This window comes from Puma concolor, chromosome A2 (genome assembly GCF_028749965.1).
Source record: "Puma concolor isolate L17-30 chromosome A2, mPumCon1.1.hap2, whole genome shotgun sequence".
Taxonomy (NCBI): Eukaryota; Metazoa; Chordata; class Mammalia; order Carnivora; family Felidae; genus Puma; species Puma concolor.
This window is the reverse complement of record NC_141668.1, coordinates 53290211-53317594: the sequence shown is the minus strand read 5'-3', so window position 1 is coordinate 53317594 and position 27384 is coordinate 53290211. Positions and strand designations below refer to the sequence as shown.

The window sequence follows — 27384 nt, the reverse complement described above, 5'->3', positions numbered from 1 at the left end:
AAGCAGAGTAATAGCTCTCAGTGTAAATGAAATAATCTTTGAATAGTCTGTTCAATATCTGTGTGGCTTTCCTCATATTCTAATGAGGAACCTCAGAGAACTGCCAGCTGCATTTACCAGAAAGGTTAATGATCACATCACACAAGGTTACTGATGCTGTGGTCTAGCCTCCCTCTTTCTCAAGTCCCTCCTCCACCCCTCCCCCTCCCCCATCACTCCCTTTTATTTCCATAAGCAAATATTGTTGAAATAAACCATTCAAATGTGCTGTAACTTAGTGGAAGTTCCTAGGAGAGACTCTAGTAATTTTTGATTGCAGTCTTTCTAAAGTTTATTAGATAATACTTTATTTTAATAGTAATAATAAAGGATATGATTACTTACTTTTTTTTTTAAGTTTATTTATTTTGAGAGAGAGAAAGTGCAAGTGGGGAAGGGACAGAGAGAAGGAAAGACAGAATCCCAAGCAGACTCCAGGCTGTCAGCATAGAGCCTGATGCAGGGTTTAAACTCATGAACCATGAGATCAGGACCTCAGCCAAGATCAAGAGTTGGACACTTAACCAACTGAGCCATCTAGGTGCCCAGGATATGATTTACTTTAAAATTCAAGCTTCTTATCATAAATACCAATTACTGTACCATGTCAAGATAGACTAATAGCTTCAGGGTCCATTGAAATATGTAGAGGCTACTTAGGCTATACTGACTAACTCACCCTTAGTTCTAATTGGTACTTTTAAAATAGTTTTTGACTCTTCCTTTGGTGTTAGTTGTCAGTTTTTATTATCAACATATCTATTATACCTGTGTCTCTGTATTTGTTTAATTTATAGCGATCTGTAGATTTAGAAACTAGATAATAATATTACGTAAGACATCTTAAAATGTGTTTATAATTTACAGAGGTCTTTAAAATATATTGTTTTGAGGTCACCTGGGTGGCTCAGTTAAGCGTCTGACTTTGGCTCAGGTCATGATCTCACAGTTTGTGGGTTCGAGCCCCATGTTAGGCTCTATATTGATAGCTCAGAGCCTGGAGCCTGATTTGGATTCTGTGTCTCCTTCTTTCTCTGCTCTTCCCCCACTTATGCTCTCTCTCTCTCTCTCTCTCTCTCTCTCTCAAAAATAAACATTAAAAGAACAAAATACATTGTTTTGTCTTCACAGCAACTTAATGAATTGAAAATCATGATTCAAAGTACAAAAATTATTTGTCTAAGGTCACTGTCCTAGTAAGTGACAGAGATGAGGTGTAGACCAGGTTTTCTTTCTTTAAATTCTATGCTCTTTCTACTACAGCATAGGTTTTTGTGTGCATGTGTATTCTTAAGAATTTCTGGTAAAAAATTATTTTTAATGTGGCTTTGGTGCCATTGATACTGGCCTTATGGAGGATCATCTTGATCACTATTTTCAATAAAGAAAATGGCTGGATGGCTTTGGAGCAGCTCAGGTACTAGTGTAATGTAATCTTATGATAAAAATGAAATTAAGAACAGAATAACCAATAGTATCCAACATTCAAGCAGTTTTCTCAATAAATGGGAGCAATGATAACTTAGTATTCCTACAATGAAAGAAAAAAAATTCTAGGAGGAAGGGAAGACATCTACTTCCAAGAAAGAGATATTAAGTCACAGCCGGCCAATACTCTCGATACAAGTAGAGGAAAAATGGTTAAGTTGCTGAAGAAACAGAGAGGCATATGTTGCTAGACACATGGAGAGACAGCAATATGTGACTAATAATCACGAGAAAAATAATGGAAGCAGTTCCATAGATGATGCTTTTATTAGAGTTTATAAACAAATATTTTTAAATAATTAATATCTTTTTAATAGAAGAAAAGAGAAAGTGAAGACATTTAAAATATAACTAGAAAATTAGAATAAAAAGCAATCAAAAGGTCATTTGTTCTTTTATTTTTTTTAATTTACTTTTTTACTTTTTTAATGTTTATTTTTGAGAGAGAGAGACAGAGACAGAGACAGAGTGTGAGCAGGGGAAGGGCAGAGAGAGAGGGAGACAGAATCTGAAGCAGGCTCCAGGCTCTGAGCTATCAGCACAGAGCCCAACTTGGGCCTCGAAGCCACAAATCACGAGAACATGACCTGAGCCAACGTCAGACACTTAACCGCCTGAGCCACCCAGGCGCCCTTGTTCTGTCTTTTAGATTCCACATATAAATGAAATCATTTGGCATTTGTCTTTGATTTATTTAAACTTAGCATAATACCCTTTAGGTCCATCCATATTTTGCAGATGGCAAGATCTCATTCTTTTTTATGGCTGAGTAGTTTTCCATTGTTGTATGGATATCAATGTGTGTATATATACACACATATATACATATATATACACACACTATGTAATCTTTTAAAAAATTTTTTTCTTTTGAGGGGTGCCTGTGTGGCTCAGTCAGTTAAGTGTCCAACTTCTGCTAGGGTCATGATCTCACTGTTCGTGAGTTTGAGCCCTGCGTCAGACTCTATGCATACTGACAGCTCAAAGCCTGGTGCCCACTTCAGATTCTGTGTCTCACCCTCTCTCTGCCTCTCCCCTCTGTGTGTCTCTCTCAAAAATAAACATTAAAAAAATTTTTTTTTCCTTTTAAAATAGGGTTGACACAGTGTTATTTTAGTTTCAGGTGTACACCATAGTGATTTGACAAGTCTATGCATTATGCTGTGCTCACCACCAGTGCAGCTACCGTCTGTCACCATACAACACTATTACAATACCATTGACTGCTTTCCTATGTTGTACCTTTTGTTCACGTGACTTATGCATTCCATAACTGGAAGTCTGTTATCTCCCACTCCCTTTCACATATTTTGCCCATCCTTCCACCTACTTCCCCTCTGGCAGTCATCAGTTTGTATTCTGTATTTATGAGTCTGTTTGTGCTTTTTGTTTGTTTTTTAGATTCCACACGTAAATGAAATCATATGGTATTTGTCTTTCTTTTTCTGACTTATTTCAGTAAGTGTAATACCTTTTAGGTGCATCCGTATTTTACAAATGGGAAGATCTCATTCTTTTTAATGTCTGAGTGATATTCTGTTGTGTGTGTGTGTGTGTGTGTGTGTATATACACACACACACATCTTTATCAATTCATGTATCAATGATGCTTGGGCTGCTTCCATATCTTAGCTATTATTAATAATGCTGGAATAAACAAGGGTGCCAATATCTTCAAATTACCATGCTTGTTTTCTTTCAGTAAATACCCAGTAGTGGAACTACTAGATCATGTGGTACTTCTATTATTTATTTTACGAGGAACCTCCATACTGTTTTCCACAGTGGCTGCATCAGATTGCATTCCTACCAGCAGCGTACAAGGTTCCTTTTTCTCCACATCCTTGCCAACACTTGTTATATCTTGTCTTTTTGCTTCTAGCCATTCTGATAGGTGTAAAGTGATATCTCATTATGGTTTTGATTTGCATTTTCCTTGTTATTAATGAAGTTGAACATCTTTTCATGTGTCGGTTGGCCGTCTGTATGTCTCCTCTGGAAAAATGTCCCTTCAGGTCCTCTGCCCATTTTACAAACATCTCCCATTCAATAGGATTCCTTGTCATTTGGTTGATGGTTTCCTTTGCTGCAAAAGCTTCTTATTTTGGTGTAGTCCCAGTATACCACATCATCTTTATCCATTCATCTATCGATGGACACTTGCATTGCTTCCATAGCTTGGCTGTTGTAAATAGTTCTCAAATACAGAGAACAAACTGGTGGTTGCTAGAAGGGAGGTGGGTGGGAGATGGGTGAAATGGGTAAAGGGGATTAAGAGGCACAAACTTCCAGTTGTAAAAAATAAATCATGGAGATTAAAAGTACAACATAGGAAATATAGTCAGTGATATGGAAATAATATTGTATGGTGACAAGTGGTGGCTATACTTATCATGGTGTGCGCTGAGGAATGTGTAAATTTGTCAAATGTACACTTGAAACAAATATAGCATGTGTGTTAATTAACAATCAAATGGACATTCAAGTACTCAAAAATATATCTGAAATTAAAAGCTCATTTGATGAGGTGAATAGATAAAACATTGCAGAAAAGGGGATTCATGAATTTAAATACAGTTAGCAGAAAGCATGCAAACTGAAATGCTGAGTGTAAGTATGGAAAAAGAAAAGAGAGAATATGTAAGTCATACTCAGAAGATCTGATACACATGTAACTGGTATCCCAGAAAGAGGGGAGGGAAAATGGGGCAAAAGAAATAGTTGAGATGCAGTGGCCAAGAATTTTCAAAATTAGTGAACAACATTGATGATTCAAGAAGCAAAGTGAACCCTCAGTATATAGAAAAACATTTTTTGGAATGTCATAGTTAAATTCCTGAAAATCAAAAACAGAGTGAATATTTGTAAAGCAATCAGAGAAGAAATACACATCATCTTTAAAGAGAAACAATAAGACTAATAGCAATAAAACAGGGACTATGAATGTGAAAACAGAGTACATTAAGATCACTAAAATTTTGAAGGAAAAACACTGCCAACCTTAAATTACTTTCCAGCAAAAGTAGCTCCAAAAATGAAAACAAAATAAAGATTAGTTTAGACAACATCTGAAAGAAATAATCTCCATTTACTCTATAAAAAATGCAAAAAAAGAGTTTTTTTTTGACAGAATGACAAATGAAAGAGAATATTAATCGTAAATATAAAATGATATTGACTTTTAAGATGAGATAATAACCTTGTCTTGGGGGCATTTATAACCTGTATATAAGTGAAGTATGCTAAGATGATAGCCTAAAAGGAAGGAGAGACTTAATGAGTCAACTGTAAGATTCTTTTGTTGTTTGGGAAGTGATAAAAGTAATGGGTTATGATATATAAAAAGGGATGCATGCTGAAATCTCTAGGGTAACCACCAAAAGTAAAGTTATAAGGATGAATAAAGTTCACCCCAGCCATAAGGAAGAAAAAAAATACTCTTGAATTACCCTCACAAGTTAGCAAAATATGGGATGGGGAGATAGACTGTCTTTAGACATGGGACAGCAGGCAGCATAGGACCATGATGCCTGACAGAAAGGAAACGAAGTGAGCATTTTGAAACTGAGTTGAGTATAGTTTTCAGGCTGCAGTACAGCAAGAGGAAACACAACCAGCCAGTAGTCTTCAGAGAGGTCAGCATCTGGGGAGATTGAAATGACTGACTGGAATCAGGGAGGAGGAAGCTGAACACAAAAAGGGCTCTAGAATCTGCCCTCAAATCTTTGGCTGAGTACTGACCTGTATATATATGAAGTAAGCCTCTAGAGTTAGAAGGAAGATCCCCTGGAAAGCACAGTAGGCCAAACAATTTCCAGAGATCACAAAGGATGGAGAATAGTTTGCATTCTCACCAGCCTGAGTGGTGGAGAGTCCTCATACTACACAGTACATTGGGCAGAATTCACCCCAGTTTGTTGTAGCAGACCTATGAAACTAAAGCAAAATTAAACTAAAATTCAGTAGCAGAGTTATCTGAAAAATTACCAAATATCTGGAAATTAAACAGCATACTTTTAAATAGCCTTGGGTCAAAGCAGAAATAACAAAGAAACATTAAAAAAAACTATTTTGAATTGAATGAAAATGAAAATACATGTCAAAGCAATGCTTGGAGGAAAATGTCTAGTTAGAAGAGAATATATAAGTCAGTCATCTAAGTGATAAGTCACCTCCAAAAAATAGAAAAAGAACAAATTCAAAATAGGGACAAAGAAGTAAATAATGAAAATAAGTTTGAACGTATAAAAGACAAAAATAGAAAAAATCAATACAACTTTGAATATAACTGTAAAATAAGTAAACCTCTAGCTAGGCACACATTATAGTATCAGAAATGAAAAAGGACATCAGTACAAATCCAACAGATATTGCAAGAATAATATTATGAAGAACTTTATGACAATAGGTATGACAACTTAGGTGAAATTGACTAGTTCCTTAAAAGATACAACTAAAACCTATGTAAGAATAGACAACCTGAATAGCCTTGTATTTATTTTTTTGAACTGAATATTTTCAGTTTGAAACCTTTCTCGAAGCTCCAGCCTAAATCGCTTCCCAATAATATTCTGTCAAACTTTTAAGGAAGAATACCAATTCTACTTGATTTCTTCCTCAAAGGAAGAGAAAGGAACATTTACTTTTATGAGGCTTATTGTTACGCTAATAGCAAAGCCAGCTAAAGACATTTCAAGAAAGGAAATATTCCATTAAGTGAGTTTTGGCTCAAAAATGCAAGACTGCCTTAACATTTGAAAACCAATAAATGTCAGCATTTTAATGATAACAAAAAAAAAAAAATCATGTGATTATGTCACAGGAAAAGCATCTTACAAAATTGAACGTTAAAATCTTGATAAAACTTGGTAAATTTAAAAGGAAATTGCCTCAACCTGATAAAGGACATCTATTAAAAAAGAACCATAGTTAACATCATAATTCTTGGTGGAACATAGAATGCTGTCTTTCTGTGATCACTCCTGTTCAGCCTTCATTACTTCCATTCACTTCTATACCTGGAGGTACTAGCCAGTGGAAGGAACAGGCATACAGATTAAAGAGGAAAAAATAAACTATCTTTATTCAAGGATGACATTATTGTCTCTGTTGAAACCCTAAGAATCTACCAGAAAGGGGGGGGGGGGGGCGGCGAGGGGAAACACACCTTCTAGAACTAACAAGTGAGTTTAGCAAGGTCACAGGATACAAGATTGATCTACATAAATCAATTGTATTTTTATATACTAGCAATGAATCAGAAATTGTAAATTAAAGAAATAGTAAATGTAATAATGTGTGCTAGACCTGTACACTGGAAACTATAAAAAAAATGCTGAAATTAAAGGCATACATACATATATACATACAGGGTTTGGAAGGTTCATTTGTCTTTAACATGTCAGTTCTCCCCAAACTGATCTATAGAATCCCTATAATAGCAGTCAAAATTTCAGGCTGACATGATGATAGTGAAATTTATCAAGGACCTACCCTAACAAAAACAGTTTTAAAAAAGAACAAAATTTGATGTTCTCTACAACCTGATGTCCAGGATTACTGTTACCCTACAGTAAAGAAAACAGTGTAATATTGGTATAGATCAGTGGCACAGGTTAGAGCCCAGATAGAGACCAACACATGTATGGTCAACTGGTTTTTATTAATAATACCATGGTAATTCAATGAAGAAATGATAGTTCTTTAAATAAGTGTTGCTGGAACAATAGAATATTTATATGCAAAAAAATCAACAATATCTTATTCCTCACATTATATACAACAATTACCTCAAAACAAATCATAGATCTAAAAGTAAGAACTAAGATTTTAAAACATCTAAAAGAATACATAAAAACTTCGCAACTTTGGGTTAGAGAAAGACTTCATAGGTAAAACATAAAGAGCATGAAGCATAATGAAAAATTTCATTAATTAGATTTTATCAAAATTTTAAAATTTCCTCTTTAAGAGAATGAAACGGCTAGCTACTGATTGGGGGGAAATATTTGCAAAATGTACACGGGCATACCTCATTTTCTTGTGCTTCTTTTTATTGCCCTTCACAGATACTGTGGGTTTTCTAAAAACAAAAACAAAAAAAAAAAAAATGAAGCTTTGTGGCAACCCTGCATTAAGCATATCTATTTGTATCATTTTTCCAACAGCATTTGTTTCATGTCTCTGTATCACATTTTGGTAATTCTCAAGATATTTGCACTTTTTCATTATAATATTTGAATTGCTGCAGTCTCATGATAAACTTTTTAATGGATGAGGTGTTGCTTCTTATGGGTGAGCAAAGAAAGTGGTTTCTTGAGATGGGGTCTACTCCTGATGAAGATGCTGTGAAGATTGTTGAAATGACAGCAACATATGATAATGCAATGGTGGGTGTGAGAGGATTAACTCTAAATTTTGTAAGAAGTTCTACTGTAGGGGAAAAACTGTCAAACAGAATCTCCTGTTACAAAAAAAAAAAAAAATCATTTGTAAAAGGAAGAGTCCATCAGTGCAGTAGACTTCATTTTGTCTTATTTTAAGAAATTGCCACAGCTACCCAGACCTTCAGGAATACCACCCTGAGCAGTTAGCAGCCATCAGCATCGAGGTGTGAGTCTCTCAGCAAAAATATTATGACTCATCAAAAGCTCAGATGATGGTTAGTTTTTAGTGATAAGGTAACTTTTAATCAAGTTGGTATATACATTTTTTTCAGACACAATGCTATTGCACACTTGATAGACTATAGTAACTTTATAAGCACCGGAACACCAAAAATTCATTTGACTGGCTTTACTGCGATATTCTCTTTATTGCAATGTTATCTTTATTGTGGTAGTCTGGAACCGAACCCACAGTATCTCTGAAGTAGGCCTATATTATAAAAAGGAAGCTATTTGTTCATTGCTGTTAGTATTGCAAATAGCACAACTACTTTGGAAGACGCTTTGGCAGTTTCTTAGAAAGCTAACATGGTATTACCATACAATCCAGCAGCTGCACTCCTTTAATTTAAAAAAAAAAAATTAGTGTTTATTTTTGAGAGTGTGTGTGTGTGTGCGCGCGCAAGGGGAGGAGGAGCAGAGAGAGAGAGACACACACAGAATCTGAAGCAGGCTCCAGGTTCTGAGCCGTCAGCACAGAGCCTGATGCAGGGCTTGAACCCACAAACTGTGAGATCATGACCTGAGCCGAATTCAGACGCTTAACCAACTGAGCCACCCAGGTGCCCCAGTTGCACTCCTTGATAGTTACCCAAGTGAGTTGATAATTATGTATACATAGAAATCTACATGTGAATGTTTATAGCGTCTTTATTCATAATTATCAAAACTTGAAAGCAAACCATGATGTCTTTAATAGCATAAAGTGTGATGTATCCATACAATGGAATATTATTCAGCAGTAAAAAGAATTGAACTATCAAGCTTCAAAAAAACTACAGAGGAACTTTAAATACATGTTGCTAGATGAAAGAAGCCAGTCTTAGAAGAGTATATACTGTATGATTCCAACTATATTACATTCTGGAAAAAGCAAAAGTTATAGAGACAATACAAAACAATCCATAGTTGCCAGGGTTTGGGAAAGTACAAGAGTGGGTGAGTAGGTGGAGCATGGAGCATTTTTAGGGCAGTGGAACTGTTATTCTATATGATACTGTAAACGTGCATAGATGACATTATGCATTTGTCAAAAACCATGGAACTATACAACATTAAGAATGGATCTCAATGTAAACTATAGGCTTTAGTTAGTATATCAAATTGACTTATAACAAACATATCACACTAATGCAAGGTGTGAATAAGGGAAACTAGGATGAGGCAGATACATGGAAATTCTCTGTACTTTCTTTTCAGTTTTTCTATTTAAAACTTTATTAGCTAAAGTGCATAGTGTACATTAGTGTTCATACTTTGTGTTGAATATGTCTGTCTGGGTTTTAATAACTGTATAATGACAAATTAAGGTTTTGTCCAGTTTTGGTATTAGAGTAATGCTCTCCTTGTAGAATGAATTAAGAAATTTTTCTTCAGCTTCCTAGAAGAGATTGTAGAGAATTGGTATAATTTCTTCCTTAAATGTGTGGTAGAATTTACGAGCAAACCCATGTGGGCCTGGTGCTTTCTGTTTGGGAAGGTTATTAATTATTGATAAAATTTTTTAACAGATATAGGACTATTCAAGTTATCTATATTTCCTTTTGTGTGTTTTGTTGGATTGTGTATTTAAAGGAATCGATCCATTTCATGTAGGTTATCAAATTTCTGGGCTTAGAATTGTTCATATTATTCCTTTATTGATAGCATCAGTAGTAATGGCCCCCCCTTTCATTTCTGTTATTAGTAAATCTCTGTCTTCTCTCTTTTTTCTTAGTTAAGCTGGAATTTTAATCTTTTCAAAGAACCAGCTTTTGGTTTCATTAACTTTTATTGATTTTCTCTTTTCAGTTGATTGATTTGTGCTTTAAATTTTTCTTTTCTACTTTGTATTGAATTTGCTCTTTTTTGAGTTATGTTGTAAGGTGGATGTTTAGATTATTGATTTTAGGTCTTTTTTCTTTCCTAACTATGCATTCACTGCTATAAATTTCTCTTTAAATATGGCCTTTGCTGCATCCCCCCAAATTTGGTAAGTTTTATTTTCACTTGGTTGATATATTCATAAATTTTTCTTAAGACTTCTTGGACCTGTGTATTGTCAGAAATGTGTTGCTTTGGGGGACCTGGGTGGCTCAGTCGGTTAAGCATCTGATCTCAGCTCAGGTCATGATCTCACCGTTTGTGAGTTCGAGCCCCACATCAGGCTCTGTACTGACAGCTCAGAGACTGGAGGCTGCTTCAGTTTCTGTGTCTCCTTCCCTTTCTGCCCCACCCCCAATTGCGCTCTGTCTCTGTCTCTTAAAAATGAATAAACATTAAAAAAAAAAAAAGTGTTGCTTTGTCTCCAAGTGTTTCATGGGTTTCTGGCTGTTTTTCTATTACTGAGTTTCGATTTAATCCCATTGTGGTCTGAGAGCATACTCTATATAATTTTTATTCTTATAAACTTTTTAAGATGCGTTTTATGGCCCTTACTGTGGTCTGTCTTGGGAAATGATCCATGTGAGCTTGAGATAAATGTGTACTGTGTGCACTAGTATGTTCCCACCAGGGGGGAAAAAATGTGTGAGAGTGTCTGTCTTCTACCCTATTCTCACTAACATGGTATGTTACCAGAGTTTTTATCTTTGACAATCTGATAAAAAAAAAGAATATTGTATTATAATTTGCTTATACTTCTCATGAATGTGGCTGTGCATCTTTTCATATGTTTAAGAGTTTGAATTTCCTTTTCTGTGAATTTTTCATATTATTGCTTATTTCTCTTAATGTGTTGATCTTTTTCTTATTGGTTTGTAGAAGTCCTTTATATATAAGGAAATTAACCCTTTGTCTATATTATGATTTGTAAGTATTTTAACCCTAGTTTTTCACTTGTTTTTTGACTTTGCTAATTTTTAACAAGAAATTTGAAATTTTAAATGTTAATTTTATTGGGCCTTTTTTGCTTAATTTATGGCTTTTCCAGATTTTGCAACATAAGTTAGAAAGGTCTTTCCCACTCAAAGATTATAAAAAGTATCTTTTATATTTTCTCTGAATACTGTTAAAGCCAAGCTTTAAAAAAAAAACAAAAAAACGGTTTTTCTCATTTTTAAAAGCATAACAGATTCCCATTTCTAGTTATTTGACATCTGTGTGGTTCTCCTGATTCTACAGATACCTCTAAGAATGGCTCAGCAATGTTATTTAGAAGCTCCCTGAGTACTTTGATATACAATTTATCTAACGTAAGAATTTGACCTCTTTGGTTAACTAAATTTCTGACAAGTTCTTTACTCATTAGAGAATTCAGTTCTAATTTATTTATACTTATTTCATCTTTGTTGTTCAAAACAAATCTCATTCTCTTTGATATAATTATGCAGAAGCAAATTAGAAATTGCTTTCTATTCTCATTTCTACTTTCTGCTCAAATTCTTATTTATTTTTGACCATTTGTGGGCTTCTCTTGATCTTTCTTGTCCTAAATGTCTAGAATAGAAGAGGATAACTCTTTGACCACAGCCAAATTTATTTCTCATGTACTTAGCTTTTTCAGGAAATATTTAATGAGCAACTACCACGTACTTAGCCACGTTCAAAGAAGATAGAAACAAAATTTATGGGGCACATGGGTGGCTCAGTTAAACATCTGACTTCGGCTGTCAGGATCTCATGGTTCGTGGGTTCAAGCCTTGTTTTGGGCTCTGCGCTCACAGCATGGAGCCTGCTCCAGATCCCCGGTCTTCCTCTCTCTCTGTCTCTTCCCCACCTTATGCATGCATGTGCACATGCTCTCTCTCTCTCTCTCTCTCTCTCCTAAAAATATAAATAAACATTTTAAAATTTTTATGGTATTTTGGTCCTTGCTTTTAAGGGAGAAAAGGTTACTACACAAAATGATAATAGTATTAGCTACAATATAATAAATAGTAGTATTTGTCTCTTTATTATAGCCCACAGCTTCTGTTAGACTTTTTATTATTATTATTATTATTATTATTTGCTTGCAAGCATTGTTAGACTATGCCAATATAAAATACCTAAAAGTCCTGAAAGAACTTTTTCCTCTCTGTAGGTCATTTTTCTAAGATGCAGTGGTGAATAGGTTTCTCAGAACTGGACCTACCAGGTAGATTAGGCCATATTTGTGTCAACTCCAGGTGTTCTACAAAGCCAGTTGTGGCATGTTCTTTCAACCCGTGTGGCAAGTGGAATATATTTTTATTAAGTTATGCTCGTTTTTTTTCTTTTTTTAATCTTTTTTAATTTTTAATGTTTATTTTTGAGAGAGAGAGAGAGAGTGTGTGTGTGTGAGCGAGCAGTGAGGGGCAGAGAGAGAGGGAGACACAGAATCCGAAGCAGGCTGTAGGCCCTGAACTGTCAGCACAGAGCCCCTCGTAGGGCTCCAACCCAAGAACTGCAAGATCATGATCCGAGCTGAAGTCAGACGCTTAACCGACTGAGCCACCCAGGCACCCCTTCAATCTTTATTTTTGAGAACGCAAGCAGGGGGAAACAGAGAGAGAGGGAGACACAGAATCCAAAGCAGACTCCAGGCTCTGAGCTGTCAGCACAGAGCCCATCGTGGGGCTTGAACCCACAAACAGTGAGATCATGACCTGAGCCACCTGGGTGCCCCAATTATGCTAGCTTTCTAATAATGCTTTTTCTTAAAGGAAACAAGACCCATTTATTCAAATAGCTAATGATTCATCTGTCCTTCTGGTCAGTTTTTAGTATTTCCTTTTTTTTTTTTTTTTTTTTTTTGGTTGGATTAGTTAAATTCAAGTTGGTACTTGCCTCTTAAAAGCTAGTAAATATATTCTGACTTTAAAATGAATAGAGGTCCCAGCTTCTTTCACAGTATCTTAGAGCTTAAAAATCTACGTAGTTAACAAATATGGACCTACACTTGCTTTCTTGGAAAAACTAAAGTTGATCTTGATAGCCCCAACTGTATTTCAGAAATGAGCTTTCCGGGGTGCCTGGGTGGCTTAGTTGGTTGAGCATCCGACTTCGGCTCAGGTCATGGTCTTGCAGTTCATGGGTTCAAGCTCTGCACTGTGCTCACTGCTGTCAGCGGAGAACCGCTTCACATCTCTGTCCACCTCTGTCTCTGCCCCTCCACCACTTGCGCTCTCTCTCAAAAATAAACATTATGAAAATATTTTTTTAAGAAATTGGCTTTCTGTGTTAATATAATTACAGCTACAGTTTCACTAAAAAGCTTTTTTCTGAGAATTTCTGTATTGTGTGGTGATATTCTTCTCCTACTACAGAACCAGTCTGTGCAGTTCATGTGAAAAAACCTTCAGGTATGTTTGTTTTTATTTTTTTTTATTTTTTTTTTCAACGTTTATTTATTTTTGGGACAGAGAGAGACAGAGCATGAACGGGGGAGGGGCAGAGAGAGAGGGAGACACAGAATCGGAAACAGGCTCCAGGCTCCGAGCCATCAGCCCAGAGCCCGACGCGGGGCTCGAACTCACGGACTGCGAGATCGTGACCTGGCTGAAGCCGGACGCTCAACTGACTGTGCCACCCAGGCGCCCCGTATGTTTGTTTTTATAACATAATTCTGCCCTCCTACTTACTTCCTCTTTCTTGTGGGTCTTTCCACATTCCCATGTGTCCTCACCCAATTTGGGAGCAGTAAGGTAGATGAACATAGAAACGAAGGGTTTATTAGCGTTCTCAAGTCAGTGATCATTTTGGTTTCTTTACTTGTCCCAGTGTCTTGAATTGATAATGTTACATAATCATAGGATGTTATAGAAAATATACTGACTTACTACCTAAAAACTGTAAGCCAGTCATTATCTGTTTTCCTGGAGAAATAGGTGGTGTTTTTATACCTCTTATTTGGAGTACAAAGGGTACAGGTTGAAGGGGTGGGTTTTATTCTGAACCATAGGAGTATAAAATAACTATGAGGACAGATGTAGTAGAACATAATTAACACCACATCTGGACTAGAAAAACATGTTAAGAAGCAGCAACTCTACTAGCAGTCAATGAGAGCATATCTCACACAGTTAAAATGAGTTAGAATGATACATCATATAGTAGATGGAATAATTAACCACAGTGGCTGTCTATATAGTGATCAAGTCAGATATGCCTTGATACTAGACTACCTGACTGCCACTTATCAGTAGTATGAATTCAAGCAAATCACTTTATCTTACTTTGCATGAGTGTTTATAAGGTGAAGATAATAACACATCTATCTTTGTTTGATATACACATATACACACACTCATTCACTCACACAGCACTGAGAACATGGTGTCTCTCTCTCTCCCTCCCTCCCTCACATACACACACACACACACACACACACACACACAGCCCTCAATAAATGTTAAGCTTCTTTCCTTTTTTTTTTGCTTAAACTTTCTTATACTACCATAAGAGGTTAAACAAGGTTAGCAAGGTTAATGATGCTAAATTCAGTATTTGTTAACAGCGAATATTTGTATTAAAGTAATAAGCAAGTCTAGTTTGTTTTGTAAGAGTTAGCTAGTTATGTCTGTTATTTTAGTTTTTTTCCAATGGTCATAATCATTTTATGATACATATTGAGTGTCCTCATCATCTTATCCTTATTAGGCTTGTGTTATGCTTTCAGAAAATTACAAATTTATCCATTCCATTCTTTGTGACGTTTTCTAATCTTAATTTTTTTATCTATTTTTTTCTTATCCAAATGTAATAGAAACTGCTTTCTGTAAATTACACTTGGTCTTTTGACATTTTTCTTCGTTTAATAACAGTTATAATTTCTTCTGTCTTCATATGACTTAAATTTCTTCTTCTGAGGTATTTCTTAGAAATGTTGCTTAATATATGTCCGCCTCTTCTACTTAAGCTCTTACTTCACTCTTGTGAGTCACTTAGAGGAAATACATTTAAATGAAAAAAATTGCATTTTAAAAATTAGAATCTGTATTTGTCTTTGAAGGATCCACTCTGTGGTAACAATAACAGCTGAAGTATTATAGGTGCAGATAAAGCTTAACCGATACTGTTACCACTTGAAACTTGGATTTTTCCTGAGTACTTAGAGAAATTGATCTTAAAATATTAAATATAAGGTTTGTGATCTTACATCATTTCATTTATACATTAAATCTTAACAGTTATGCTCTGCTTTGTCTTCAAAATCAGAGAGCAACCATTTATCAGAAAAACAAAGAGCAATTAAAAGAGAGAGAATGCCGGGCACCTGGGTGGCTCAGTCTGTTGAGCATCTGACTCTTGGTTTCGGCTCAGGTCATGATTTCACAGTTTGTGGGTTTGAGCCCTACACTGGGCTCTGTGTTGATGACGCAGAGCCTGTTTGGGATGCTTTCTCTCTCCTTCTCTCTGCACCGTCCCTACTCACTCTTTCTGTCTCAAAATAAATAAATAAACATTTTTAAAAAATAGAGAATATTTAGCATTCATTTCCAGTTTGAATTTTTTTTTTTTTTGGAAAGCGATTTTGCAAGTGTGCAAGCAGGGGAGGGGGTCAGAGGGAGTAAGTTTAGGGAAGGAGGGAGAGACGATGAGAGAATCTTAAGCAGGCTCCAGGCTTAGTGTGGAGCCCAGCGAGGGCTTGATCCCAAGACCCTGGGATTGTGACCTGAGCTGAAATAAAGAGTCAGAGGCTCATCTGACTGAGCATTCCAGGTGCCCTTCCAGTTTGAATTTAAAACTCTGCTTTACCCTCACTATTGAAACCTACTTATTTTCTGTGACAGTGTGATTCACAGTCCATTTTGCATGGAAAAGATTGTAAGATTAAAAAAAAAAAAAAAAGGCAACTTAATACAGAAATATGAGAGGGTCACCCCCCTAACAAAATCATACAGTCTTTGAAGGTCCAGTTCAAGAGCTACCTTCCCTGAATTGACACTATTTTGCTGATTTTCAAAGTTGGAAAATGGTAGCTTTAGGATTCTGGTGCTCCCAGAATGGTTTTTATTATTTTTTAATGGCAGTCCATATAATGATTATATTCCTTTTTTTTTGTTTTTATTTATAATTTATTTTCATAAAGCATATGCAGTATCATCTAGAGTTTGAGCCTAGATAAGAAAGTCATGAGGAATTTATATTGGCTAGAAAATGTTTTTTAGGGGCGCCTGGGTGGCGCAGTCAGTTAAGCGTCCGACTTCAGCCAGGTCACGATCTCGCGGTCCGTGCGTTCGAGCCCCGCGTCGGGCTCTGGGCTGATGGCTCGGAGCCTGGAGCCTGTTTCCGATTCTGTGTCTCCCTCTCTCTCTGCCCCTCCCCCGTTCATGCTCTGTCTCTCTCTGTCCCAAAAATAAATAAAAAACGTTGAAAAAAAAAATTAAAAAAAAAATGTTTTTTAAATTGTCATTTGACCTATTCAGTTTTTTCTTTTTCCTTTTTTTAAAAAATTTAAAAAAAAAACATTTTTTAATGTTTATTTGAGAGAGAGAGAGAGAAAGAAAGAAAACATGAGTGGGGAGGGGCAGAGAGAGAGGGAGACAGAGAATCTGAGGCAGGCTCCAGGCTTTGAGCTTTCAGCACAGAGCCCGACACATGGCTGGAACTCATGAACTATGAGATCGTGACCTGAGCCACAGGTGGACACTCAATGGATTGAGCCACCCAGGCTCCCCATACCTACTCAGTTTTTCATGGTTTAATTAAAAAAAGTTTTCCATGACTTTTAGGTTAGGAATAGAAGCCAAGATTTATTATACTGCATGATAACATTTACTACAGAATCTATATATTGCCTCTGATTGGACTATTCAATTTGGTTTCAATGAACCAAACCTTGGAATAACAATTTTTAAAACATTCTTTTTGAAAAATCAAGAAGAAAACCATGGTCTGGAGCAAGACAATGTGTGTTATGACTTTAATATATGGTTATCTTTTCAGGCTCATGAGAGGCTAGAAGATTCAAAACTAGAAGCTGTCAGTGACAATAACTTAGAATTAGTCAATGAAATTCTTGAAGATATCACTCCTTTAATAAATGTGGATGAAAATGTGGCAGAACTGGTTGGTATACTCAAAGAGCCTCACTTCCAGGTAAACTTTGCTTATTATTCTTCTTCCCAAGTCCCCCAAAGTATTCTCTTTTAATAGTTAAGTTCCAGCTTAAGGTGATATATTTAAGATTTTTTAGAGCCATATTTTGTAAATATGTGAATTCCAACTTAGGTATTTTACTACCCTGATATACTGAGGATACAAAAACAGACACACATAACTAAAACACAGTACATAAATGTATGGCAAAAAGACATCAGAATGGATTTTCCTTTGTGTAATTGAAACCAGCCTTGATTCACCATCAGAACGCATGCTAAAGATGTTTTTCTTACTGTGATAATGGATTTTTATTCCTCACTACCAGTTTCACAGCCTTCCTTGTTAAAGCTGTTGCAGTATTGCTTCTGAGACTGAGATGCAATCGATGACCTTGGAATAAGAGGACTGTGTAAGAATAGAAACTTATCCATAGCATATCCTCCACAGGTGCAAAAAAATAAATACAATTGAAGCATTGGCCTGTATCAGTGAAGAGTTAACCTGTTTAACAGTCAGTTTCAGAAGAGAAAGGGAAGGAGGCGGGGAGGTTTCTTATAAACCCATAATTAAGTGTGGTATTGAGACATTGTTCGAAAAATAAATGAATAGAAGAGAATAAAAATCCCAGAAATCTATCCACATATATACGGCAGCTTGATTTATGACAGATACTGCATTTTAGGGGAGAAAGAATGGACCGTTCAATAAGTGGTGCTGGAATAGAAGAATAAAGTGTCACCTGCTTTCACTGCAAATCTTAACATTGAAAATCAAATGGCAAAACCCCTTTGGTTTTTCTCAGGAACTTTCTATGACCCTTCAACAATGTGGCTGCAAAATATGAAGGTTGATAGTGAAATGATTTCTCCATGAATCAGGATCTTAAGTACAAAAAAAAAAAAAAGACAGTCTTTGGAGACATCTTATGTTGGTACTAGTTGATTAAGGTCTTATAAGTCAGAGTGAACTATTTGGATCTTATCCTGAGAACAGTGGGAAACCATGAGAAGGGAAAAGAGAGGAGTATGTAAGGATTTTTATGGGTTAAAACTTGAAAATCCTTATTCAAGTTTTGACCCATAAAATCAACAGGACTTGGTGATTGGTTACATGTGGTGTAGTTGCAGGAGAGGGATGTGGGAAGTTGACAAGGGTAAGATTTCTGAAAAATAATTGGTGGCCCTCACTGAGATGAGGAACACTCTAGAGGAAACTGACATGTTAATGTTAAGGTAACTGGCCATGTTAAGTTTGTGATATCTCAAACATCTGGTAGAGCTTTCAGGCATGCTATATATTTTTCATAAATATATAAGATTTATAAAATATATATATTTCATATATATATATTTCATAAATATATAAAATTTAATAAGTACATGAATTTATATAAAGTTCAATAAATATAATTAGAAAATACAAGCAAAAATTTTTAAATTAAGACATTGCGTTCTTAGTACCCAGAACACTACTGTACTATTCTAGTGCATATTCCTCCATACTTTTTCTGTGCATATACATACGTATTTTTTTCTTTAGTGATTGAGATCCTTTTGCACAAGGTATTTTATAACTTACCTTTTTTTTTCCAGTCATTAATTTCCACTTTTCCATTTCAGTGAATCTTTATCTCATGTAATATGCATATTCTATTCATCTCCATTTGACAACAAAATATTCTTTACAGCTGGTTGTACTTATGGGTTTCCAACCTAGACCCATGTTTGCCATTTGATTGGACCATCTATTCTTCCTTGATTATGATGCTGACCTCTTAAGAGACCAGGCCACTGCCCTCCAGAATATCCCACTGTCTGGATGAGTCTGGTAGTCTCTTTGCTATGTTGCTTACTTATCCCTTCTATTTCCTGTAAATAGAAGTTCTAAAAGGTTGATGATTCAAGTTAATTATTTGGAATTAGAATGCATCATTAGTGATGTGATGCAACATGAATTAAACTACATCAGAAGATGTGTGACACCTAGTTAGCCCACCATTATTAATGCTGAGATTGGTCCCTTGATTAAAGGCAAAGACAGTCTAATCCTTCTTTTGAAATATTCTTCACTAGGACATAATCTAGTGTGTTATTATTCTAGCATTATACAAATGCTATTTCTTGTCCAACCATTTATCTACTTATCAACACAAATTAATGCTTGCCTGAATCAGTATTTTCATTAGAGGCTTCAAAATGACATTTTTCTGTTTCACTCATTTTATATTTTATAGCTGGTATTCTTGTATAAAGAGTAGAGTGTTTCCTTTTCAACTGGGTTATTTGCTTATCACATAATGCATTTCATAAAAGAGAAGTGCCTGATCCTTCCCTTCACCAATTTTCAAAGTAAAGAATTGTTTAAAATAGCAGTCTCGAATGGTAACAGATGAGTTTTTCAGTCCTTCTGTTTTTGAAATAGGATTGTGCAATTACGGATTTTTCATTAATTCAGTATGTTTCAATATTCTACAGTCCTTACTCTTTTTGATTTTGAGGTTATCATGACTTTGGCTAGTTGTGGACAAATTTTTAGTCTATGAATCTGAAGTTCATGAGAGTTCTGGAAGTAATCAATGTGTAAGTAGTGGTGCAGTCACAGGAGTAGATAATATTACCTAAGAAGAGGGCAAAGGATGAAAACTAAACAGCCCAGGTTAGAGGTTTCAGCACCTTCTAGCTTCTATAAGAATAATCTTTACATGTGGATTAGTGAATTTTTCTTTTGGAAATTTTCTTTAGTCACTTACCGCATATTTTCATGAAATGACCAGAAATTACCAATTAAACTCATATCCTGATTGCTTCTATTCTGAATCTGTTGACATTTTCTTCCTTCTTTCTATTTTGATTTGTCTTTGAACTTGCATTGCATCCACTCACAAAAATAACTTTTTAGCTCAGTTTTATGTTGGGTATACACAATTATAGTATAAATGAAAAACTAAAATAAATACACAAAAAATTGTAAGAAATTCCTAGAAAGCTAGATCAAAGTCATCCTTTATGATAGCACATAGTAAATGTAGGAGGTAAAATTATATTCAGGACCATTACTAGCTCATTAGTTTTTTTTTTCCCTTAAAATATATGTTTTACAGACTAAGCCTTTCTCAGTAATAGAACATCTCTTATCACTGATGTGCAAATATTTATCCATTTTCTATTGGATATGTTTTTAGCAGACATTTTGTTCCTGTAAAGAATTAATATGACAATTTTAGAGTAAAAATGAGGGTCTGTACCATTTGAATTTGTATGATACCTAATAAACAGGGATTGATGATAAATAATGATGATATTGCTGATGACAATGGCAGCAGTGAAAGCCAGTGCCTTCAGTGCACCTCACTTTGAAGACTAGGTTCAGTTTCCTCTGAACATTTTTTTAAAAAAATCATAAAACTCTGTCAATCTCTCCAAATCTTTTAAAACAAGGAATATAATACTATTTATGTTACTGAAACTATTTATATTTCTTTAAAAGGTTCTGTTGTCTTTGATTTAACTCATATTTTAGAATTTAATAATGTGTGCCTCGGAGTATTTTAGCACTCCACTGGGATAATTAACTTTTTATTTTTTAATAACTTATTCCATCAATAACCAATAACCACAGGCTGTTTTGAATCCTTATAGTCACTCTTGGAGGCCCATGATATTGTGGCATCAAAATGTTATGATTCACCTCCATCAAGCCCAGAAATGAATAATTCTTCTATCAATAATCAGTTATTACCAGTAGATGCCATTCGTATTCTTGGTATTCACAAAAGAGCTGGGGAGCCATTGGTGAGTAGATATATCAATGCCTTTTAAAATTTGAAATCTGACATATTTGTGGCTTATTCACTATCTCATTTTTTTCTTTTTCCTAATTTGTATTACTATGAAAATTTTAATTCATGTTTATCTGTTTTATCAGTGTTTTTTGGCTTGTATATAAATACACAACTGATGCTCTCTCAACTTAATATAGCATACAAAATTAAACAAAAAAAAAAAGTTAAACTGAATAGAGGCCAGAAGTTTGCTAATGGGCAGCAAAAATTACAGGAGATAACGATACTCCATTTCTTCCTATACCCTTTGAAGAAATGAACTCAAGTTGCCTGCTAATTATAGTATCAAAATACAGAAGAAAGTTATTAAAAAGTGAAGGCATTGGGGCACCTGGGTGGCTCAGTCGGTTAAGTGTTTGACTTGAGCTCAGGTCATGATCTCACAGTTTGTGAGTTCAAACCCCACATCTGGCTCTGTGCTGACAGCTCAGAGCCTGGAGCCTGCTTTGGCTTCTATGTCTCCCTCTCTCTTTGCCCCTCCTCCACTCATGCTCTCTCGCTCTCGCTCTCTCTCTCTCTCTCTCTCTCTCTCAAAAATAAGTAAACATTAAAAAAATATTTAAGAAAATAGGATATTGGGAGAGGAGAGAACATGGGAAAAAATGGGAACAATTCACTCACCTACTTTTAGTATTAGTTTTTTATATACATATTCATGAATATTTATGATTTCTTCCTGATAATATAAAATCAGTGATAATTCTGTTTTTTATTTCCTTTAGGGTGTAACATTTAGGGTCGAAAATAATGACCTGGTAATTGCCCGAATCCTTCATGGGGGAATGATAGATCGACAAGGTCTGCTTCATGTGGGAGACATCATTAAAGAAGTCAATGGCCATGAGGTTGGAAACAATCCAAAGGAATTACAAGAATTATTGAAAAATATTAGTGGAAGTGTCACCCTAAAAATTTTACCAAGCTATAGAGATACCATAACTCCTCAACAGGTTAGCAATAACATTCTTGGTAATATTAAGAATACTTTCATTTCTTTAATCACACTGTTGGGTATAACTGCAACTTGCTACTTTTTTTTGCTAAAGAGAAAACTATGATTTCCATGTTCTGAATTGCCTTATTTTGTCAGGAGTGAATTTTTGAATTTTTAAATTTTTAAATAATTAACACTATCTTATTATAAAGGAAGGATAAAGAAATGTCTTTGTGAGCACTATGAACCTTAGTGTTATAAAATCTATGGCTCAGTATCAGAAAAATCATGAAGCCTTTTAGTCATTAATCTAGCAAACATTTTTGATACCTGTCATGTTCTGGGCATTGTATTAGGCCCTGTGAGAGGATAAGATATAGCTCCAATTAGCTCTTGCTTAGTATTCATGTGATGGGCTAAATTGGGAATGTGGCCAGAAAGAGAGGATGGGTATAGATTGAGAAAAACCTTGAATACGTGGTTTGTACACATTTGACCTGATTTTTATAACTAACTTTTAGGTGAACTAGATTATTGAACAGGGGAACGTTTTAATGACACTTTTCATCTAACTTCATCATGTTAAGTGAACTTCCAAACGGAGAGAAATGATATCGTGTAACCCAGAAGCAGAATTTTAGAGATGTGAGGAGGTGATTTGTGAGAGACAACTCTAATGGAAAGTTAATACTGAGTTCAAATACCAATGCTGCCACTTACTAGCTTAGCCTCTCTCGTGCTTGGTTGTCTCATGTATGTAGTTAGGGATAATATTTATTTTCTCAAAAGATATTATGAGGATTAAATGAGTTAATTCACACTTCATACTCTCATAGCCGTGCCTGGCACATAGCGCTCAACACATAGCTGCTGCTATTGTTGTGATGGTGATGATGAGGTAGTGGTGGTGTAATAGAATTGTAGAGAAAGAAAAGTAAAAATGTGATTGCAGAAAAATATTTGGCAGTCATGGTGGGGTGTTGGAACTGAGGAGATTTTCAAACCTAGATAATATAGACATAGGAAATATCTATCCATGTTTCAGATTGATGCCTTTAATTTTTCAACTTTATTCCACAAATTTATTGTTTCATGAGTAAGTGAAGTTGTAAGTTTTTACGTAAGATACTGCCAATGGTCTTATTTTCAATATGAGAACTTAAAAGTCTATATAATTCTTTGAAATATATGGATAACATGTTAAATACCTGTTATACATTGTTCATTGAAGGATAGGATAGCTCTGAGTTCTCCCAGAGGTAAGCATGCTAACCTTTACAACTCCAGGCTTTATTTAGGCCTCACTGGTTGCAAGAACTCATGAACTTTGGATGCTCTCCCTTTCCAAGCCAGTTGCTCCAGGGATTCATTTTCCCCATGTGCTTCCCTGTGTGCTTGTCTGTCTCTTCCCTCCTCCATGACCGCAGCTCCCTCCCCATCGCAGTGGCCAGGATCCTTTTCTCTCCAGGTCTTGTCTCCATACTCCTACCTTCTTCACTGTGGCCTCTTCTCTACCTTTAGTTGTGGAATTTGTTCTGCCACTCTTCAGGTAGATTTCTGGTGTATTTAGGATAATTTGATAGTTATGTAGTTGTATTCGTAGGATAAGGCAAGCCTAGGGACCTCCTACTCCTCCACCATCCTCCTTCAATAGGATAGAATATTTAGTCATGGATTTTATTATGTATATTTGACTTCTGAAAATAAATAGGTTTGTCATGAACTTTGGTTGAGGTGAAGGTAGAGACCTTGTCTTCAGAGAAAAGAATCATGAAAAGAAATGGGTATTTGAAATTAGACATTTCACATCAGTAGTACCTCTCAGACCACCTGCATTTCTCAACTGGCACATTTCCTTTTGGACCTGAGTAGTATGGAAAAGTAGAATCTAAGATTTATTTATTATTTTTATTGTGTTGTGATAGGAATATTATCTTTCCCTCCCTGTGGTTTAAATTAAACCAGGAATCTTCCCAGTTTACCAAGGCTGTCCTGGATTTTTACAGGCAAGATAAATGTTTATAATATTGTTACATGTTAGCACTTTGGCTCAAATTCCTTTGTAGATTCTGCACCTTGTGAACTGATCTGAATAGTGTGAAGTGCCAGTATATTTAGTCCCGTCTTAGGCATAAATTTATCCCCATCCCATGCTTTCTCAAACTCTTTTACTAGCCTTTAGAACTGGGAGAAAAGATTTAATGGGTTAGGAGAGGTCATCCAAGCCTGAGGCAGTTCTTGGGCCTATCCTAGGATAAAAAAGAAAAGAGACTATAATATGAAGGCTTCCAAAGGAGAGCTAAATAAAACATGTTTAAAGTGAGTAAGGAAATGATTACTAATTATGTTGGAACAAAAGGCATTACCAGTGCCTCTCCTGAGCAAACCATGGTCATCTTTCCTAAGAAAAGTTATGGAGAGGCAAGAGAATTTAGCCTCTTCAACTCTTTCAATAGAAGCTTCATCATGTAGTCTTGGTGGGCCTATCTTAACTCTTCCTCTGAACTGCTGTGACAGCAAAGGGAAGCCAGGAGCTCCCTCTCCCTGGTGGTGTGTTTCAAAGCATGAGCAGTAGATCATTTTTATCAGAATCATTTGAGGTGCTTATTAAAAATCCAAAATTTTTCATTAGGCCTGAGGATCTATAATTTTAAATTTGAGACCAAGGTGAATTAGAAGTTGTAGCTAATTCTGAAGTTCTTCGACTTATGTAAAATGGGTTTGTTCCGAAAGGCTGTTCATAATTCCATTTGTTCATTAAAGCCAAACTGATAGGAATTCTCTTATTCATCTTTGAGGCCACCATGAGCTAGGTACCAAAAATATAAGAAAATAAATTATGGTTCCATTTCACTCAAGGATATGCATGTAAAATTTTTCAACAAAATATTAGCAAATGAAATTTCATGATGTATAAAAAGATAACAGGATATGTCCAAGTTGGATTTGTCCCATGTGTGGTAGGATGGTTTCATACTGGAAATCAATATGTGTAACCACATTAGCAGATTTAAAGAGAAAAACCTCAGTGCAGAATTTGATAAAATTTAATACATATTCATGATGTTTTTTAAAAGGATAAGTAAATTGAGAACAAAAGGGAAGTTCCTTAATCTTAATTTTTAAAATACACTAGATAAAATACTATTCTGGATAGGTAAATATTAGAATCATTCTCTTTAATATCAGGAACTGAAATCTCAGCTGGTCTGCCTAAGACCATTTGGGTGCAACCCCATTCCCCCACAAAGCCTCATTTCTACTCCAACAAGATGTAAGAACCTATCATAAACTAAGAGAAGCTTGCAGACATCAGACATTATTATGCAGTGGTAAAAAAGAACTGCCCTGAGATGGTATACAGAGTAACAGATGACATAACAAATATCTGTTATAATAAGTGATATCATTTTTCAGTTCTTCTTAAAGAAACTAAGAATAAACAGTATCTCTGATATTAAGGAGGTAAGTATATTTGCAGACTAGGGAATGGTTATCTACTTTAATAATCCTAATGTTCAGACATTTCTAGAAGCAAACATTTTTACCATTACCAGCCGTGTCAAGACATAGCAGCTGACAGAAATGCCACCCAGCTTCTTAGACCAGTGTGGTATTGCAAAGCTTAAGGACACCGCAGTGGCTGGATGGAAAAGCACCACTTGCTATTGGGGAGAAGGGTGATCTTGTTCAGGATTTTGATGAGGCTTCCAGTAATTAGGCAAACAATTGACTAAATTTGTGTAAAAAAATAATAAAGCTTCAATAATTTTGACTGCTTTAAAATTTTGTGTTTAGGATGAATATATATAATGTTGAAGTATAGAAACCTATAGTATTTTAAATTCTGCTTTTTAATTATTGCTTATACGCCATTATTTGTTTGTAGTTAGTTAAGTCAAAGAAGCCAGAATATGAAGTTTAAAAGAATGATTAATAAAGTCTTTACCTAGTTAAAAAAGTAAGAACTAGGAGAAGGATGTTCACTAACACTACTTCTATTTAATATTTTATTGAGAGTTTCATAAGCACAAAAAGACAAATTATAGAAGCAAGAAATTTGGAAAGGAGAAAATAAAACTTCATATTTTTTTTTCAACATTTATTTATTTTGGGACAGAGAGAGACAGAGCATGAACGGGGGAGGGGCAGAGAGAGAGGGAGACACAGAATTGGAAACAGGCTCCAGGCTCTGAGCCATCAGCGCAGAGCCCGACGCGGGGCTCGAACTCACGGAGCGCGAGATCGTGACCTGGCTGAAGTCGGACGCTTAACCGACTGCGCCACCCAGGCGCCCCAAAACTTCATATTTTTAAGTAGCATGATTTTTTTTTTGCAAAGAACACCCCAAGACTATAAATTATTAGAAATAAGAGTTTAGCAAAATATTTGAAAAGAAGATTAATATACAAAAGTCACCTCTATTTCTGTATGTCATCAACAAACATCAAGAAATGTAACTAAGACAAACATCGTTTACAGCAGAGTCAGAGAATGTCACATTTATGTCTAGGAATAAATCTAACAAAAATATTCAAGGCCCCTACACACACACACACACACACAAATTGTGACGAATTATTATATCATCCTAAATAAATATATCCTGTTCATGGGCAGGAATACAGTATTGTGAACATAGCAGTTTTTCTCAAAATCTTTTAGATTCAGTGAAATTCAATACAAATTCCAATAAGCTTGTTCTTGGTATTTAATAAGATGAATAGTCAAGACACTTTTGAGGCAGAAAAGCAGGAGTGTAGCATTACTCATATGTAGAAATTAAGTACCATTGTATTATTGGCATAGGAACAGATAGAATGATCACTGGAATAAAGAGTTCAGAAAGAGAGGTAACACATGTACTACTTTGATGATGTATCTTTCAGTGAGGAGAGACTATTCAGTGGATGAAACTGGTTATTAAATGTGGATAATGTATCAAGTTGTGTTCCTGTCAATTTACATACACAAATCAAGTAAAAGGACACAGTATCTATCGGTGAACATATGAAGAGATACTAAAAATCACAGTGTAAAATACCATTTTATACCATTCAGTTGGCAAGAACATACATGTGATTCTACAGTATCTCTTCTACACTGCTAGTGGCAGTGTAAATTGGTATAAGCACACTGGGTAGGGGAAAGTTCAGCATTATCAGAGTTGAGTGTTCACATATATCAAAATGAATTCCTAGAGCAATTCATATGTATGTACGGCTGGGAACATCTTAACAAGCCTGGAAATATCAAAAGATTTTATGCTATAGTGTGATGCTATTTTTTATGTTTAAAATAGCTGCATAGTTTAAGGAACGCCTATATATGTACAATAAAACTATACAAAAGGAAAGCAAGGTGTTAATGAGCACAAGATTCAGGATAAGGGTTACCCTAGCTGGCAAGCCAAAGTGATCAAATGGATGGAA

At 35.4% G+C, this 27384-nt stretch overlaps 1 protein-coding gene across 6 annotated transcripts in view; it reads left to right on the top strand.

The window, feature by feature from the left end:
• Positions 1 to 27384, top strand: part of PALS2 (protein associated with LIN7 2, MAGUK p55 family member) — a 114741-nt gene that overhangs the window by 49763 nt on the left and 37594 nt on the right. For all 6 annotated transcript variants that reach the window (XM_086694210.1, XM_086694235.1, XM_086694219.1 and 3 more), the window contains exons 3-5: positions 17022 to 17174; positions 20816 to 20968; positions 21741 to 21968. In XM_086694210.1, the coding sequence (XP_086550336.1) occupies positions 17022 to 17174; positions 20816 to 20968; positions 21741 to 21968 (534 nt within the window). The remainder of the gene's footprint in view (positions 1 to 17021; positions 17175 to 20815; positions 20969 to 21740; positions 21969 to 27384) is intronic.